The 17,935-nt window shown below is 47.6% G+C and overlaps 1 protein-coding gene across 1 annotated transcript; it reads right to left on the bottom strand.

Annotated features, from left to right (window-relative positions):
- Positions 1-328: 328 nt before the first annotated feature.
- Positions 329-1,904, bottom strand: LOC119300856 (phosphoglycerate mutase-like protein 4). Its single transcript, XM_037577745.1, has 6 exons — positions 1,662-1,904; positions 1,534-1,584; positions 1,333-1,443; positions 1,111-1,233; positions 912-987; positions 329-798 (listed from the first exon to the last, which is right to left on the bottom strand). The coding sequence occupies exons 1-6, from the start codon at positions 1,776-1,778 to the stop codon at positions 578-580; spliced, it is 699 nt and encodes a 232-aa protein (XP_037433642.1). The 5' UTR covers positions 1,779-1,904; the 3' UTR covers positions 329-577.
- Between the last annotated feature and the right edge of the window lie 16,031 nt (positions 1,905-17,935).

Raw genomic sequence — 17,935 nt, 5'->3', positions numbered from 1 at the left:
ACTATGAAGGATTGAAGGTAATAATATAGTCTAGGGATATGTGTATGTTATTAATCTTAGAGGAAGTGGGCTTAAGTTGTTGCTAGTAAAAAAATCTTATAACAAGGAAGTTTTTCTTGGCCCAGTTATTATTAAACGGAAAATCATGTATCAAGGTTTGAGACAAATCTACGAATTGGATTTCAAAATCAAAAATCATCTCTCTATGAAACTTTTGTCTGTGTAACCTGTCTATCAATGGAGTATTTTCATTTGGCGATGAATTCAATGATATATTTGAGGGCATATAATATATGTTTAACTAAAAACGCGTGTCTGGATAGAGTAGTAGCAACAATAGTAAACAGTTTAAAACCAACTGCAGCGTCTCTCCATAGAGTATTAATTAGATCATTTATTGTTTCACCGAGGATGAATTAATAACACGTCAGTGAAATAACATTGGCCAGTCGAACTGGCTTTGCGTGAGTTAATAACACGTCTGTGAAATAACATTGGCCGGTCGAACTGGCTTTGCGTGAGCTGCAGTCTGTAGATTGCTGATGAATGCGTCGGCGAAAGGGCAACAGCAGTACTGTCACGCAGATACACCATCGCCGCCAAATGCGTCCTCAAGGAATTCACCTTGATCGAGATGGCCGACGTCGCCGGCCTTCTCGAGGATCCATTCGCCGCCGCCGATACGGAAGACGCAGATCGAAGTGTTGTAGAGCTTCCCACGCACCGGGCTGGTCGGGTCGGCGTGTATGCACAGCTCCTCCGTGCTGGCGCCATGGGTGACCACGATCACCCGCTCCCCTGTCAACGCAGCACAAGTAAAACAGAAATCAGATCTTCCTTTCTTCTCAGCGGCAACTGTTCCGATGCCCAGGGACAAAATCTGTGGTGTCAGGGTGAGGATTGCTGCTTACCCTTGTGCTTCTCAGCCACCGTGTTCAGGTACGAGACACACCTCTTGGATAGCTGATCGAGGCTCTCCCCACCACCCTACAAAGATGGAGAATGCGATGGAACAGATATTTCGACGCGATGCCAGGATAATTTCCATGCGAGAAATGGCAGAACAGAGCAGAATAGCTGAGAAAATTCAGACGGAAGCATGGAAGTTACGGGGATTTCATGGGTCCTCGAGTAAGAAGAGAAGATCTCAGGGCTCCTTCTGACGGCGTCGTCGAATACCACGCCGTGGAGATCCCCCATGTGCCTCTCCCTCAGCGCTGGATCCAGCACCAGCTGAAACCAAGCAGCTCATGTCATGAGCCGATCAAGAAAAGCATCCATGGACTCAGCAATCAGCAACTAGCTGAGATGGAACGCCAGCCACATACGTACAGAGGATACGCCGCAGGCTGTGGCTATGGTTTGCGCGGTCTCGGCGGCGCGCTTGAGGTCGGAGGAGTAGACGGCAGCTGGCTTGGCTTCCCTCGACAGCCGACGGGCAACCTTAGGATCCAAATTCAGAGAGAGGTCCTGATAAGTGATCAAGTATTTTGCTATCGGAGTATTTCTGTCGAGACTCGAGAGCGTACGTACCACGAGAGCCTGTCGTCTGCCGGTCTCGTTCAGCTCCGGATCCATCTGCCCCTGCGAGCACGAGATTTGGGGAGACGGCTCTCTGTCAGCCGGAGAAGATCGATGGTGGAGGAGGTAAGTGGACAGACCTGGATGGTGCGGGAGGCGTTCCACGACGTCTCGCCGTGTCGCACCACCACCACCTCCGCGAACTGCTCGCCTGGCGGCGGCGAAGCAGGCGGAGACGTCGCTGCTCGACCGGCCATGGTTGGTGGCGTACTCTCCCTTACATGCAGCAGCGAGACGAGTAGAAGGATATAGTATCGCCGGGGTTCGTTGCGGACTGGCTTGCAGCTTCCAGGAAAGAAGCCAGTATCCGTTGCGTCACATTGCTCTGTCCTTTATCAACATTTTATACTGCAAGTCTCGCCGGACTCGCGTGCTCTTATTCTAATGAAGGTACTCTCCACCTCGGTGAGGACAACAACAATGGATGAGACAACGCACACGCCTTAATTAGTGTGATGTGCCTGTTGAATGAAATGCACCTCCTCAGGTCCACATGACAGCGTTCAGGTGATGGAGATAAGCTTCGGCTGAGGAGTCCAAACCGCATAGACTAGGATCTCTAGTTAGTTGCCATATGGTTATAATCTTCTCCAACTACTTCTATCTCTTTCTCTTCAAGTCTCCTGTAATCTGAACGATCTTGTACGCTATACCAGGAATCGCGCCCTGGCTATATAAACACGCAGCCGTCGCCCCGGAAGGGTACGACGTTCCTCCACATGGTATACAGAGCCTGACTCTTCTCATCTAGCCCTCCTCTCCACCACAACCTCCTGCCATGGCCTCATCCGCCGCCGCTTCCTCCCCTCTCTCCGGCCAGATCACCGAGCGCCTCACCCGCACCAACTACGTCCTATGGCGCACCCAGATCACGCCGCAGTTGAGAGGAGCTGGAGTCTTCGGGTACGTTGATGGAAGCATGGCGGAGCCGGCCGAGTTCGTCGTCAGCAAGGACAAGGATGGAAAGGAGGAAACCATCCCCAATCCTCTTCATGCCGTCTGGTTTCGAGAGGACCAGCATGTACTTGGGTATCTTCTGAATAACCTATCAAAAGAAGTGCTAGTGCAGGTGACCTCCATCGCGCATGCACGAGAGCTCTGGACAGTGTGGGCGAGCATGTTCTCGTCGACGTCGCTGTCCCGCATCAACAACATCCGTGCTGCCCTCACCAACGCGCAAAAGGGGACGCAGTCGGTGGCTACCTTCTTGCGCACATGCGGGGACTCGCCGACGAGCTCGCCGCGGCTAGCAAGCCGCTGCAGGATGGTGAGCTCATCTCCTACATCCTCAATGCGCTTGACATGGAGTACCAGCCGCTGGTGTCTGCTCTTGACGCCAGAACCACTCCGATCACCCTCGACGAGTTGTTCGGGCAGATGAGCAACTTTGATCAGAGGGTGACTCTGCTCCAAGGCGTGGGCAGCGGATTCAAGTCATCTGCCAACATCGCCACCCGCGGCCGAAGCGGGGGCTCTCGTTACTGTGGGCCACCACGGAACGGCAAGGGCAGGGGCGCCAGCAGCGGCGCCAACAACAACATGTGTGGCGGCCGGCCTTCCTCCTCCAACAACAGAGGCCGGCGCAATAGAAGCTCCAACAACAGATCGCGCCCTGACACGATCAGGTGCCAAATCCGTGGCAAGCTGGGTCACTCGGCAAAGGACTGCTGGTATCGCTTTGAGGAAGATGAAGATGATTCATCCCAGGATGAGAAGGTGGTCGGAGCTGCTGATGGCTCCTACGGCGTCGACACCAACTGGTACGTCGATAGCGGCGCCACGAACCACATCACCGGTGAGCTGGAGAAGGTGACCATGCGCGAGAAATACCGTGGCAAAGATCACATCCACATGGCAAGTGGAGAAGGTATGAAAATTAGTCACGTTGGTCACTCAATTGTTAAAACCCCTCATCAGCATATCCATCTTAGAATTTTTTTTGCATGTCCCTAGCGCTTCAAAAAGTCTTCTTTCAGTCCATCGCATTGCTATTGACAATCATGTCTTTCTTGAGTTTCACCCTTTACTTCTTTTTGATCAAGGATCAGGCAACGAAGAAGGTGCTCTATCGAGGTAGATGCGTTCGTGGGTTTTACCCTTTGATCCCGGAGATTAGAAGACTCAATAAACAAGTGTTTAGTGCCACCAAAGTGTCTTCAACACGATGGCACGATCGTCTAGGACATGCATCTTTTTCTTTAGTTGAGCGTTTGCTTAGGAAAAATAAGCTCCCATATGTTGGAGAGCGTGATGTTGAAACAGTTTGTGATTCATGTCAAAAGGCTAAAAGCCACCAGTTACCCTATCCAGTTTCTACCAGTATCTCTACCAAGCCTTTGCAACTTGTTTTCTCTGATGTGTGGGGGTCTGCCCCCTCCTCTATTGGTAGACACACGTATTATGTGAGTTTCATTGACAACTATAGCAAATTTTCCTGGATTTATCTTCTTAAGAAGCGATCCGATGCGTTTCAAGTTTTTCTCAACTTTCAAGCTCTTGTTGAACGCCAATTTGATTGCAAAATTCTTGCTCTCCAATCTGACTGGGGTGGAGAGTACGAGAAGTTGAACTCTTTTTTTTCCAGAAAATTGGCATATCTCATCATGTATCTTGTCCACACGCTCACCAGCAAAACGGGTCTGCTGAACGCAAACACAGACACATAGTTGAAGTTGGTCTAGCACTGTTGGCTGGTGCCTCCATGCCCCTTAAGTTTTGGGACGAGGCTTTTCTTGCGGCTGTTCACATCATCAACATGCTACCTAGTCGTGTAATCAACTATGAAACTCCTATTGAGCGTCTTCTCCACACTAAACCGGACTATACCACTCTCCGTGTGTTCGGTTGTGCTTGTTGGCCCAACCTTCGTCCCTACAGTTCTCGAAAGCTCATGTTTCGATCTAAACAGTGTGTTTTCCTTGGCTATAGCGCTCAACACAAAGGTGTCAAGTGCCTTGATATTTCTACTGGTCACATCTACATCTCTTGAGACGTTGTTTTTGTTGAGACTAAATTTCCATTTTCTGATCTTCACCCAAATGCCGGAGCTCTCCTTCGCAAAGAGATACTTCTCTTGCCCTCTAGCCTCACTGGCATCACACAAGGGGAAAATAATTGTAGTGACTCAATGCTGACTAATGCTTATAACCACGTCTCTGAGTTGTGTGATGATGCAGATGATGATAGCTGTGAAGAAACAGGTGCAGAAATCAGCAAAAATGGTGCAGAAATCGCCCCCAACACGACACATTTTATGTGTCCTGAGTTGGGGAGAAGATCCTCCTCGGGATCGATTCCCCTGCAGCCTGCCAGCGGATCGACCTCGGGATCTGGCCCGCGCCAGGACGGCAGCATGCAGGATTCCGTGTCACCTGTCCGTCGCGGATCCCCATCCGCCACGAGGCGCCCCGCTCCTGGCCTGGATGCTCCCTCCGGCCCGCACCACTCGGACGCCCCCACGCGGCGCACCGAGACCCGCTGGGCCACTGCTGGGCCCCTCCACTACGAGAACCGTCCGCCGACCGGGGCGCAGGCTCGTCTGGTGCCAGGCGCGGGCGCGGACACGGGCACCAATACCGATCCTGGCGCGCGATCCGGCTCGGATTCGGCTGGGCCCCCTCATCATCGCGGCATGATGGGCCTGCGATGGATTTGTCCCGCAGCCTCGGATCTTCTGCGCCGCGTTCTACCTCGACCCTCACGCCTCACGCTCCATATGCCACAGACAATCCGTCTGGCTTGGATGCAGACGAGGCGGTCAGTGCAGGGGGGTCTATCTCGGGATCTGCTGCTCTTGTCCCATCCGCAGCGGGATTTCCTGCGCCGGATCTCTCTGCTGCACCTCCTGTTGCTTCACGCACACGTCTCCAAAAATGTTTAACTAAACCGGTTAATTATAAGCAAATAACAAAGTTTGGTCTTGCCTGCTCCATAGATGGTGAACCACGTTCTCTTGGGGAGGCATTCAGTGATACAAAGTGGAAAAAGGCCATGGAAGAAGAACACATGGCCCTTCTGAAAAATAAAACATCGCACTTGATTCCTCCACGGCAAGGTAAAAATTTGATCGATTGCAAGTGGGTTTTCATAGTAAAGAGGAAATCTGATGGAACTGTAGATCGCTACAAAGCCAGACTAGTTGCAAAAGGGTTTAAACAACGGTACGGCAGTGACTACGAGGACACCTTTAGTCCTGTTGTTAAAGCTGCAACTATTCGTCTTGTGCTCTCTATTGCTGTTTCCAGGGGATGGAGTCTTCGTCAGCTAGATGTCAAGAATGCGTTCCTTCATGGCGTTCTGGAAGAGGAAGTATATATGAAACAACCTCCTAGGTTTGAAAACAAAAACAAGCCTTTTCATGTATGCAAGCTTGACAAAGCTCTATATGGATTGAAGCAAGCTCCCAGGGCCTGGTATTCTAGACTCAGTCAGAAATTACAAGCTCTTGGTTTTGTTCCTTCTAAGTCTGACACATCTTTGTTCATTTACAATAAGCTGAAAACATCAATATTTGTTCTTATATATGTTGATGATATTATAGTCACAAGTTCATCTGATGAAGCCATATCAGGACTGCTGAAGGATTTGAGTGCTGAGTTTGCCCTCAAGGATCTAGGAGATTTGCATTTCTTCCTAGGAATTGAGGTCAAGAAACAAGGAGATAGTCTGCATCTCTCTCAAGAGAAGTATGTTGTTGATCTGGTAAGAAGAGTTGGGTTACAAGGATGCAAACCTTCACCAACACCGCTATCTAGCACGGAAAAACTGTCACTTGCAGAAGGGGAACCTCTGAGTCATGATGACAGTACCAGGTACAGAAGCTTGGTAGGAGCACTCTAATACTTTACTTTGACACGGCCTGATATTTCCTTTGCTGTGAACAAAGTTTGTCAGTTCCTTCATGCACCCACTAAAAATCATTGGACTGCTGCTAAACGTACTGTGAGATATGTGAAAGATACCATGAATCTTGGACTTATTTTTACTAAGTCTTCATCCACACTTGTTAGTGCATTCTCTGATTCTGACTGGGCAGGATGTGTAGATGACAGACGCTCCACTGGTGGGTTTGCAGTATTTCTTGGTCCAAACTTGATATCATGGTGTGCAAAGAAACAAGCCACAGTGTCACGTTCCAGCACAGAAGCTGAATACAAGGCCTTAGCCAATGCCACAGCAGAGATCATTTGGGTTCAGTCCATGTTGAGAGAGCTTGGTATTAAAAACACACAAGCCCCATGCTTGTGGTGTGATAATCTTGGTGCCACTTATCTATCTGCTAACCCTGTTTTTCATGCAAGGACAAAACATATTGAAATTGATTTCCACTTTGTCCGAGAACGAGTTGCCAATAAACAATTGGAGATTCGATTTGTTCATTCTCGAGATCAGGTTGCAGATGGACTCACAAAAGCTTTGCCCGCACGAAACTTTGAAGAATTCAAGCGTAATCTCAACTTGACAAAGTTGTGATTAAGGGAGGGTGTTGAATGAAATATGTTGCACCTCCTCAGGTCCACATGACAGCGTTCAGGTGATGGAGATAAGCTTCGGCTGAGGAGTCCAAACCGCATAGACTAGGATCTCTAGTTAGTTGCCATATGGTTGTAATCTTCTCCAACTACTTCTATCTCTTTCTCTCCAAGTCTCCTGTAATCTGAACGATCTTGTACGCTATACCAGGAGTCATGTCCTGGCTATATAAACATGCAGCCGTCGCCCTGGAAGGGTACGACGTTCCTCCATAGTGCCTTGACGAGGCAACAATGGACGAGCTTGCTGGCCGACCCCTCTTGACGACGCCAGCGTCCTTTTCTCCGGCAACATGCTGACCTTCTTCTTATGGATGTCGACGACCTGCAATTGGGGCGTGCCATGCGGGAGGCCAAGCTTGGTGGCATTAAGGGCACGACAGGCATGAAAGTTGAAGTAGCTAAATCGGTTAATGACTTACTAGACTTAGAGCATCTTCAACCGTTGCCCTCCTCCCCCCAATAATGCTAAACATATAAAGAGTTACACGCAATTACACGCTGACTAGGATTTTTTCATCTACTAACCAATCATAAACTTGCCCCCTGATTTTCAGAGGGGGTGGGCCGCCTCCCCACTTGTTAAACAATCAAATTAACCCTCTTTGTAAAACCTTGTAACTCGTTTGTACGTGTAGCATTACTCCCTCCACAGGAGGCATAAAAATCGCCATCTGGTGCGAGCCGACGGTAGAGTCGGCTCTGGGGGCGGTTGGGCATCCAGCCGTCGCCCCCGGCGCCGATATCGGCCCATTCCTGGCCGCTTTTCGGCCCACTTTCTGCCAAATATGGCCTGATATCGGCGAGAAACGGCCCATATTCAGCGTGGTTCGGCGTTGAATTCTCAACCTAAGTAAAAAAATTATCACATAGTTCATCACAGAAAATCAAATAGTTCAACAAAATACTTCAATACAAATTATATAGTTCAACAAATAAAAACTCATATTTCATCACACGTCGAGCGAGGCAGCGTCGCCCTTGATCCTTCATAGGTGCTCCACCAGATCTTGCTGTAATTGATGATGCACCTGTGGGTCTCGGATCTCCTGACGCATATTGAGGTAGGCAGTTTAGGTTGCCGGTAGTTGGTGATCAATTTCGGCTAGAGTACCCTGCCTGTAGTATGGTTCAGTGTCAAACACTGGCTCTTCCTGCTCGCTCTCGATGATCATGTTGTGCAAGATGACACAACAAGTCATGATCTTCCACATTTGATCTTTTGACCAGGTCTGAGCAGGGTACCAGACAACAGCAAATCGAGATTGGAGCACACCAAATGCATGCTCGACATCCTTCCTATAAGCCTCCTGCACCTTGGCAAAGTGGGACCTCTTGCCTCCTAGCACAGCGTTTGAGATAGTCTTCACAAATGTAGACCATTTCGGATAGATGCCATCAGCTAGGTAGTACCCCTTGTTGTAGTGCCGCCTATTGACCTCGAAGTTCACCGGAGGAGAATGACCTTCAACAAGCTTGGCAAAGACAGGGGAGCACTGCAGCACGTTGATGTCATTGTGAGTTCCTGGCATACCAAAGAAGGAGTGCCAAATCCAGAGGTCCTGTGTGGTCACAGCCTCAAGTACCACACTGCAACCGCCTTTGTACATCCCCTGCCAAGCAAATGGACAGTTCTTCCATTTCCAATGCATGCAGTCGATGCTTCCAAGCATCCCAGGAAATCCTCTTGCTGCATTCTGTGCTAGGATCCGAGCAGTGTCTTCTGCATTGGGTGTTCGCAAGTATTGCGGTCCAAACACTTCCACCACTGCCCGGTAGAACTTGTAGAAACACTCAATGGTGGTGGACTCGGCCATGCGCCCATAGTCGTCGAGTGAATCATCGGAAGCTTCGTATGCAAGCATCCTCATGTTGTCGTGCACTTATGGATTGAGGTGAATCCAAGTTTGTTGGTGCAATCCTTCTTGCACTTGAAGTAGTTGTCGAACTCCCGGATGGATATCACAATCCTTAGGAAAAGCTTTCGACTCATCAGATAATGACGCCGAAATACTTTGTCGCTGTGCAGTGGAGCGTCGGCGAAGTAGTCGGAGTAGAGCATGTCGTAGCCTTCGAGACGATGTCAGTTCTTCCCTTTCATCCGCCCCGGCGCCGAGCCACCTCGCCGTGGCTTTTCATTGCTCTCCAGCAAGCTGGCGAGAGCGGCGAGGACCATGAGATGTTCCTTTTCCTGGACGTTGGCATCCGCTTCCTCCTCCAGCAGCGCGGCGAGCTCCTCCTCGTCGTCCGAGTCCATTGCCGAGGCAAGAAAATCGCCGAACACCTTGCAGGCGCTGTGGGCGCGCACCCGCCGCTACACTGCCCCTCTGCGGCCGGAACACCGGGAAAATTGCCCAGCCGATGCTGGAGAGGCTGCCTCAGCGAAACCTCTACTCTTTTTCTTGCAGGGAATGGGCTATCTAGCGGTGGTGGGCGGTGGTCGATGTCGGGATCAGTCGGTTGGCGACCGAGAGCGCGGGGTGTGGGAGGTGAATCTGGAAGATAGTCTTGACTTTTCGCCTGACGGTGTGGGCCAAACGTGCTTTTCCCTTGCGCTGGGGCCCCCGAGCGCCCCCAGTGCGCCGGGTTCGGCCTGCGATTGCCGGGCCCAAAAACGGGCCGAACCGGCGGATTTCGGCGTCCTAGGGATGCGACTGGGCGTTTTTTCAGCACTGGCACAGAAAAAGTCGCCTGGGGAGCCTGTTGGGGGCGTGGCTAGAGATGCTCTTAGAGGCTGAGAGAGCCATGGAGATGATTCACAATATTACATCGATAAAACATATGAATGAGTCAGACATTAATGCGCTAGGGATCAGGGCACTTGATTGCCTTTGTGAGGATCTAGTACCCTCCTCTGTGTTACAGGAAGAGGATGAGGATACGGTTTTAGAGGGGTATACAACCCCTATGCAACTAGATTGGAGTGTGCAGACTGATACCAGTTATATGGATCGAGCAGCTAGACAAGATAAGCCAAAACGAACCTGGAAGAGGAAGGTATATTGTGCATCCATTGTACATAGAAGCGCGAGAATTCGGACCACAAAATAATTTCATGACAAAATATGAAAGTAATATTTTGTGATAGGAGAGGTCTGGCAGACTTGGCTAAAAGAAAGTTTTTGGCGGAAGCATCGTTAGAACATAAGTTGGACTTCATTGCCTTACTTGAGACTGGTAGGGATAATTTTACATCACAATTTCTTGGCACATTATCTGGTGGTGTTGATTTTGATTGGCATTGTCTACCCCCAAGAGGAAGATCCGGTGGGATCTTACTTGGGGTCAAGTGCGAGACGCTAGAAGTCCGAAACGTGGTGGTAGGGGACTTTGTCGTCAAATTCAGGGTGCGCTCCAAGGTTGTCGGGTTTCAATGGGCACTAGTTGCAGTATATGGAGCCGCTCAACCAGAGCTCAAATCGGACTTCCTAGTCGACCTTTTGCGGGTTTGTGGGGATGAGAGATTACCTATAGTGGTCGGAGGTGATTTAAACATTATCAGGAGGAGAGATAAAAAATAACGATAATTTTGATGGCAGATGGTCATTTATGTTTAACAAGATTATCAAAAGTTTAGACCTGGGAGAGATAGAACTCTCAGGCAGAAAGTTTACTTGGGCAAACACGATGTCGAATCCAACTTATGACAAGTTGTATCGAGTTCTCACCGGTATTGAATGGGAACATAAGTTTCCATTGGTGACAGTCCAAGCATTACAAAGAGCGATCTCCAGTCACACCCTGCTGCTTGTTGACTCTGGGGAGGCGACGCATGCGAAAAACAAGAATGTCTTCTCTTTCGAATTAGCATGGTTGAGAGAGATAGGGCTTCTTTGATCTCATAGCCCAGGAATGGGCTAAGGCCACAGGAGGAAGGACGAATATGGAGAGACGGCAAAATAAGATAAGGCACTTGAGGTAGTTCCTGAGGGGCTAGGCTAAAAATGTTAGCAGAATTAATAAGGTGGAAAAGGATAGGCTTATACACCTTATAAATGAGCTTGATCTCAAGGCTGAATCCACCCTTCTAGATGTGGATGATTGGGCATCTAAGACGGAGGCCGAGCAGAGACTGCGGGAGCTTCTCAGAGAAGAAGAGATGAAATGGGCACCTAGAGCTAAAGTGCGGAAGATCGTCCGAGGGAACGACAATGCACAGTTTTCCATATGATCGCAAATGGAAAACACAAAAAGAAGACAAATTTTCAGCTTGAGCAGTATGAGGTTACAACTATAGGACACGAGAACCTAAAATTGTATGTCTCTAATTACTATAAACAACTATTTGGGGCTCCCGAATAAAATTTTGTGTCTATGGACGAGCACATGATCTGGGATATTCCTCAGCTCGAGACAGACGGAAATGAGATTTTATCCGCACCACTCACATATAAAGAGGTGTTTGAAGCAATTTCACGGAAGAATAATAAGGTGCCTAGCCCGGATGGCTTCTGAGTAGAATTTTATAAGAAATACTCCACATTATTAAAGTTGATCTAGTAACGATGTTCACTGACTTGTTTAGTGGCCATCTGCAGCTATTCCACCTAAACTTTGGGACAATAATGTTGTTGCCAAAGAAGGAGGTGGTGCACGTTGAGCAGTTCTGCCCAATTTGTCTGCTTAATGTGTGCTTTATTTTTTTAATAAAGTTGGGATAAACAGACCGATGTGGATTGCACATAGTGTGGTGAAACCAACTCAAACGGCATTCATGTCGGGCAAAAACATACTTGAGGGTGTGGTGATGCTACATGAAACACTTCACGAGATCCTCTCGAAGAAACTGGACAGTGTGGTATTCAAAGTGGATTTCAAGAAAGCGCATGATAAAGTTAAATGGTCGATCCTATAGCAGGCTTTACGTATGAAGGGATTCGATGATTCCTGGAGGAAGCAAGTCGATTCATTTGTACAAGAAAGGGAGTGTCGGGATTAAAGTGAATGATGACGTAGGTCACTACTTCCTGACGCACAAGGGTCTAAGACAAGGGACCCGATGTCTCCTATCTTGTTCAACATAGTAGTGGATATGTTGGCAATTATGATAGGAAGAGCTAAAGAGGAAGGCCAAGTAGGAGGACTAGTACCACATCTAGTAGATGGTGGAGTGTCTATACTACAATACGATGATAATACCATCATATTCATGGAACTTGATTTGGCAAAGTCTAGAAACATGAAGCTTGTGCTATGTCTATTCCAATAGTTGTCGGGATTGAAAAATAATTTTAACAAAAGTGAATTGTTTTGTTTTGGGAGAGCCAAAGATGAACAAGATGCTTATAAAACAATTGTTCGGATGTGAACTGGGTACCTACCATTTAGTTATCTGGGTATTCCAATTCACCATCGCAAGCTATCCAATAAGGAATGGAAGTGTATTTAAGATCGATTTGAAAAGAAACTAAGTTGTTAGAAGGGCTAGCTTATGTCATATGGAAGTCGGCTGATTTTAATAAACTCAATGCTCACGAGTATGTCGATGTTCCTCTTGTCCTTCTTTGAGGTACCTATAGGGGTACAAAAAAGATTGGACTTCTACCGATCATGATTCTTTTGGTAGAGTGACGAAATAAAGAGGTAGGCTTACTGAATAGGACATCATTTGTAGGCCAAAGGACCAGGCTGGTCTTTGGGATTGAGAATTTAGAGGTAAAGAACAAATGTCTAATCAGTAAATGGATGTACAAGCTCTGTGTGGAGACCGAAGGCACGTGGGTACAAAATTTACGTAATAAGTACTTACACTCTAAGACCTTGACCCAGGTTACCGTTAGACCCAATGATTCACCTTTCTGTAAGGGCTTGATGAGAATGAAAGCAACTTTATTCCATAGAACTAAATTCATCATTGGAAATGATAATTCGATGAGATTTTGGGAGGATGGGTGGTTAGGGGAGACGCCTTTGGCCACACAGTATCCATGTCTCTATAACATTGTTCAACGTAAGGAGGCTTACGTTTCTACAATGTTACATCCAACCCTCTAAATATTCAATCTAGAGATCTTTAGTAGGAGACTGATGGGAATCATGGCTACATCTGGCAGAAGGTTGATGGATGTGAACCTATCTGATGATCCTAATAGTTTTCCCTAGAAATTAACTACGAATGGTATTTTTCTAAGTGAAATCTACATATTTGGACCTAATTGATTCTGGTCCGATTTCAAAATTGATTCATATTTGTAAGATCAAAGTCTCGTTAAGAATCAAAGTCTTCATGTGGTTTGTTCACAAGGAGGTAATTCTAACTAAAGATAACTTGGCAAAACGTAAATGGGAGGGGAGTCAAAGATGTAGCTTTTGTAACCATGATGAAACCATCAAACACCTCTTTCTCAATTGTCTGCTGGCCAAACTATTATGGTGCTCAGTTCATATAGCCTTTAATATCACCCCTACAAATAGTATTCACACGTTATTTGGGACATGGCTAAATGGAGTAGAGACAAATATTGCAAGACATATTCGGATAGAAGTATGTGCATTACTTTCAGCTATATGGAACTGTAAAAATGTCATGGTTTTTAACATACAAACTTGTATAATTTATTTTGCACGCTATCTACAGGGCCACTGCTTGGATATGTATGTGGTCGTTACTCACTCCTGTGGAAGTCGGGGAGCCTTTCATTACTGGGTTTGCCCGATGGGAGATGGTAGCTAGGGATATCTACAACCGGTTTGGATGGTGGTCTAGCAATAGGATCTACAACCGGTTTGGTTGGTGGTCTAGCAATAGGATGATGCTCAGTCATCCCGTTCTATTGTCGCCGATTGTGGCATATTATACTTTTTTATTTTTCTTTAGCTCTGAGCGAGCTTGCACTGGATCACAGACTATTTGGTTATTTTTCTTAATAAAGGGGGCGCATGCATCACTCTGATGCGGAGGCTAGGGGTAATCCTCCTTTTCTAAAAAAGGAGAACACCTCGTGGATTTTCATTAAGAAAAAATGCTAGTTTTAGAGCATCTATAGCCGGACTTGGCAAATCCGGCTACCTATATGCCCGTGGGCCCGTCTGGGCAGACGCGGCTGCCAGCCCCTTATATCGTGTGCCTCACATCCACATACCTCAAATGTGGATCCTCAAATACATGCAATACATGCACGTCGATTATATGATACAAATTATCTGAATTCAACAGTTCAAAACAGAGCAAAGGAAACCATAGTTCAGTAAACCGGACATGCCAAAAGAAATCCATATCCGAGCGTGACGGATGCCTCGATTGCTTGTCGGATCACTAGTCGGACGCCATCCATGCCGCCTGCTCTAAGGCCATGCTTGCATCCTGCTCTGCCTACATCTGGGCGGCCTCCTCCGCTACTACCGTAGCCGCCCTGGCCACCTCATACTCCCTATGCTCGTTGATCTCCTTTCTCTTATCTGCAAGACACTTCTTTGCATGCTCATCCAAGAGGGTGTCGTCCGCCAACATGATCTTCACATCCTCCGCGTCCCGTGTGAGTTGCAACCTCTCCTTCTCAAGCTCAATCTCTTCAAATGTCTTGGCCTTCTCAAGTTCCCATTTGATCGCCGCATCTTGCTTCTCCAACTTAATATTCTCTCTCTCTCTCCCTCTCTCAATTTCTAGCTTCTTCTCTTCCCTCTTCCGGTCCCAATCCATCCTCTCCTTTTGAGCATCCAACATGAGCTTGTATCTCTCCTCTTTCTTGTTCTCCCTTGCCGAAAAAATACCAGTCCATGTGGACGACATTTTTGTAGCCGCGGCATCACGGGAGGCCCTTGCCTTCTCCCACTTGTTTCCCATGACTTGTCAGATATCCTTTGGCACGGTGGCTCTTCCATTCTTGACGAAAATATCGTCCTCTTCATTGTCCAACACGATTAATTGGTGGAAGCTTGAGCCATCATTCCTCTTCTTCCCGGCCTTGAGATCAGCCATAAGTTGTGTCCACTTTGGCACTCCATTTAATATGATCTAACAATGGCTAAAAGCAAACGGCTTCTCCTCTGTCTCATGCCACAAAGTGGTCACCACCACCAACTAGAAAACAACATATGTATGAGCACAAGAATACAAACACAAGAAGCATATGAAAATGATGACAAGATGATGCAATTGAGCTTACATGAGTTGCCACTCCCATCCCACTTTGAGGGCGTTTGGTCATTCATGGGTAGTACTTGGCGTACTTGTTCACTTCCCCTTGAATGATCACCTATCGATGTTGAGAGATGCCACATTGCGGTTGGTCACAATAGGATGCGGCTCCACATATTCCTTTTGTTCGTGATACTCCTTCCCAATCTTCTCCTGATACTTGTTCTCCTTTTGCTCGGTGCCGCATATTGGATACATTGTTGTGGCCTACTAAGCTTTGACCAACAAGATGTGCTCAAAAGTTGAGAATATCGGACCTCTTGCCTTCGTCGTCTTCCCCTTCATATTCTTCTTCTTGCTCGGATTGGGATCAGATGTTGTCCCAACTTCAAATGTGGTGCCCCCCAATTCGTATTCCATTTGGGTCGGATCTTCATTGTCATAGATCATGTTCGACATGAACGCCTCCTAGATGATCATGGTTTGCAAGCATTCATCATGTCCAAAATGAACTAACGGTCTATGCAAAACATTGAACATGCCATATGCAACTTTGATCGGACACGAGCAACAAAAACATACTGACTATGGTTGTGTCATTCCGTCGAACAGGTCATGGGCAGCTCGGGCGCTGCCGGTGCCCGTGCTCATCCGCGCCCGAACGAGCTGCGTCGAGTGACATACGTCCACAGCCGACATCTGCATGGGCGGAAAGCTCTTCGGAATGGCCCAACCGGTCGTCAAATCCACATCTATCCCAACGTGGCCGACGGTGTAATTCATGTCGGCAGGCGGATGGATGGGATGCGGGGTTCTGGGAGGGGCAGGGGGAACAACTTCTCGTCCATGTATGCACCTTCCTGTGACACTGCCACTGCTTCCCTCTCTTGTTGCCAGCATCGCCACATCTTCCAGGTGATGTTCTCCGCCTTGCATGACGGAGCCGAGGAAGGGACACTAACGAACGAGGCGGACACAATCACGGTTGCGGCGGTCGGGGATGGGCTGGACGACATCTAGGGCGGTGGATCGGGATCGGTGGTGAGGATGGGGAGCAAGTGTGGCGGACGACGAGGGCTCGGGCGCGGGAAAGGTAGGAGGACGGTGGCAGGAGGAGGAAGGGTTTGGTGGATTTGGTGTAGGTATGGCTGTCGGGTCCGACGTGGCGAACGTGCCCAGGCGCCCATATATCCACCCCATATTTGGGCTGGATATGAGGGGTGCAGGTCAGCCTGGGCGTTTGAGGCCTGTTTAAGGAGCCCGTTTGGGTTGGATTTTTGTGACCGGGCCATCCGCCCAGGTGTTTGAGCGGGTTTGGGGCGCCCGGCTATAGATGATCTTATTACATTTTTTTACAAATTGAAAGTATGAAAAGGAAAAGCAACATAGATGGCCGTCTTGGCTTAAGAGTCGAATCGGATTTCCGAAAGCAACACCCTTAACTTGGCAAAGAGGGAATGGCCACATGACCTATATGTGCCATGTGCCCCATACATATATTTTTATTTATTAAAAGGGATTTTGTTTCCAGATTTCATATTAAGAAAGTGCCCCATTGATGTCTACAACACAACCTTCTTCTTGTAGACGTTGTTGGGCCTCCAAGTGCAGAGGTTTGTAGGACAGTAGCAAATTTCCCTCAAGTGGATGGCCTAAGGTTTATCAATCCGTAGGAGGCGTAGGATGAAGATGGTCTCTCTCAAGCAACCCTCCAACCAAATAACAGAGAGTCTCTTATGTCCCCAAAACACCCAATACAATGGTAAATTGTTTAGGTGCACTAGTTCGGCGAAGAGATGGTGATACAAGTGGTATATGGATGGTAGATAAAGGTTTTTGTAATCTGAAAATATAAAAACAGCAAGGTAACTAATGATAAAAATGAGCACAAACGTTATTGCAATGCTAGGAAATAAGGCCTAGGGTTCATACTTTCACTAGTGCAAGTTCTCTCAACAATAATAACATAATTGGATCATATAATTTTCCATTGACATGCAACAAAGAGTCACTCCAAAGTCACTAATAGCGGAGAACAAACGAAGATATTATGGTAGGGTACGAAACCACCTCAAAGTTATTCTTTCCAATCAATCTGTTGGGCTATTCCTATAAGTGTCACAAACAGCCCTAGAGTTCGTACTAGAATAACACCTTAAGACACAAATCAACCAAAACCCTAATGTCACCTAGATACTCCAATGTCACCTCAAGTATCCATGGGTATGATTATACGATATGCATCACACAATCTCAGATTCATCTATTCAACCAACACATAGAACCTCAAAGAGTGCCCCAAAGTTTCTGCCGGAGAGTCAAGACGAAAACGTGTGCCAACCCCTATGCATAGATTCCCAAGGTCACGGAACCCGCAAGTTGATCACCAAAACATACATCAAGTGGATCATAGAATACCCCATTGTCACCACGGGCATCCCACGCTAGACATACATCAAGTGTTCTCAAATCCTTAAAGACTCAATCCGATAAGATAGCTTCAAAGGGAAAACTCAATCCATTACAAGAGAGTAGAGGGGGAGAAACGTCATAAGATCCAACTATAATAGAAAAGCTCGTGATACATCAAGATCGTACCACCTCAAGAACACGAGAGAGAGAGAGAGAGAGAGATCAAACACATAGCTACTGGTACATACCCTCACCCCCGAGGGAGAACTACTCCCTCCTCGTCATGGAGAGCACCGGGATGATGAAGATGGCCGCCGGAGAGGGATTTCCCCCT

Source organism: Triticum dicoccoides, chromosome 5A, assembly GCF_002162155.2.
Source record: "Triticum dicoccoides isolate Atlit2015 ecotype Zavitan chromosome 5A, WEW_v2.0, whole genome shotgun sequence".
Classification (NCBI taxonomy): Eukaryota; Viridiplantae; Streptophyta; class Magnoliopsida; order Poales; family Poaceae; genus Triticum; species Triticum dicoccoides.
Note: the sequence above shows the minus strand (reverse complement) of the source record. Positions and strands in the feature narration are given on the sequence as shown.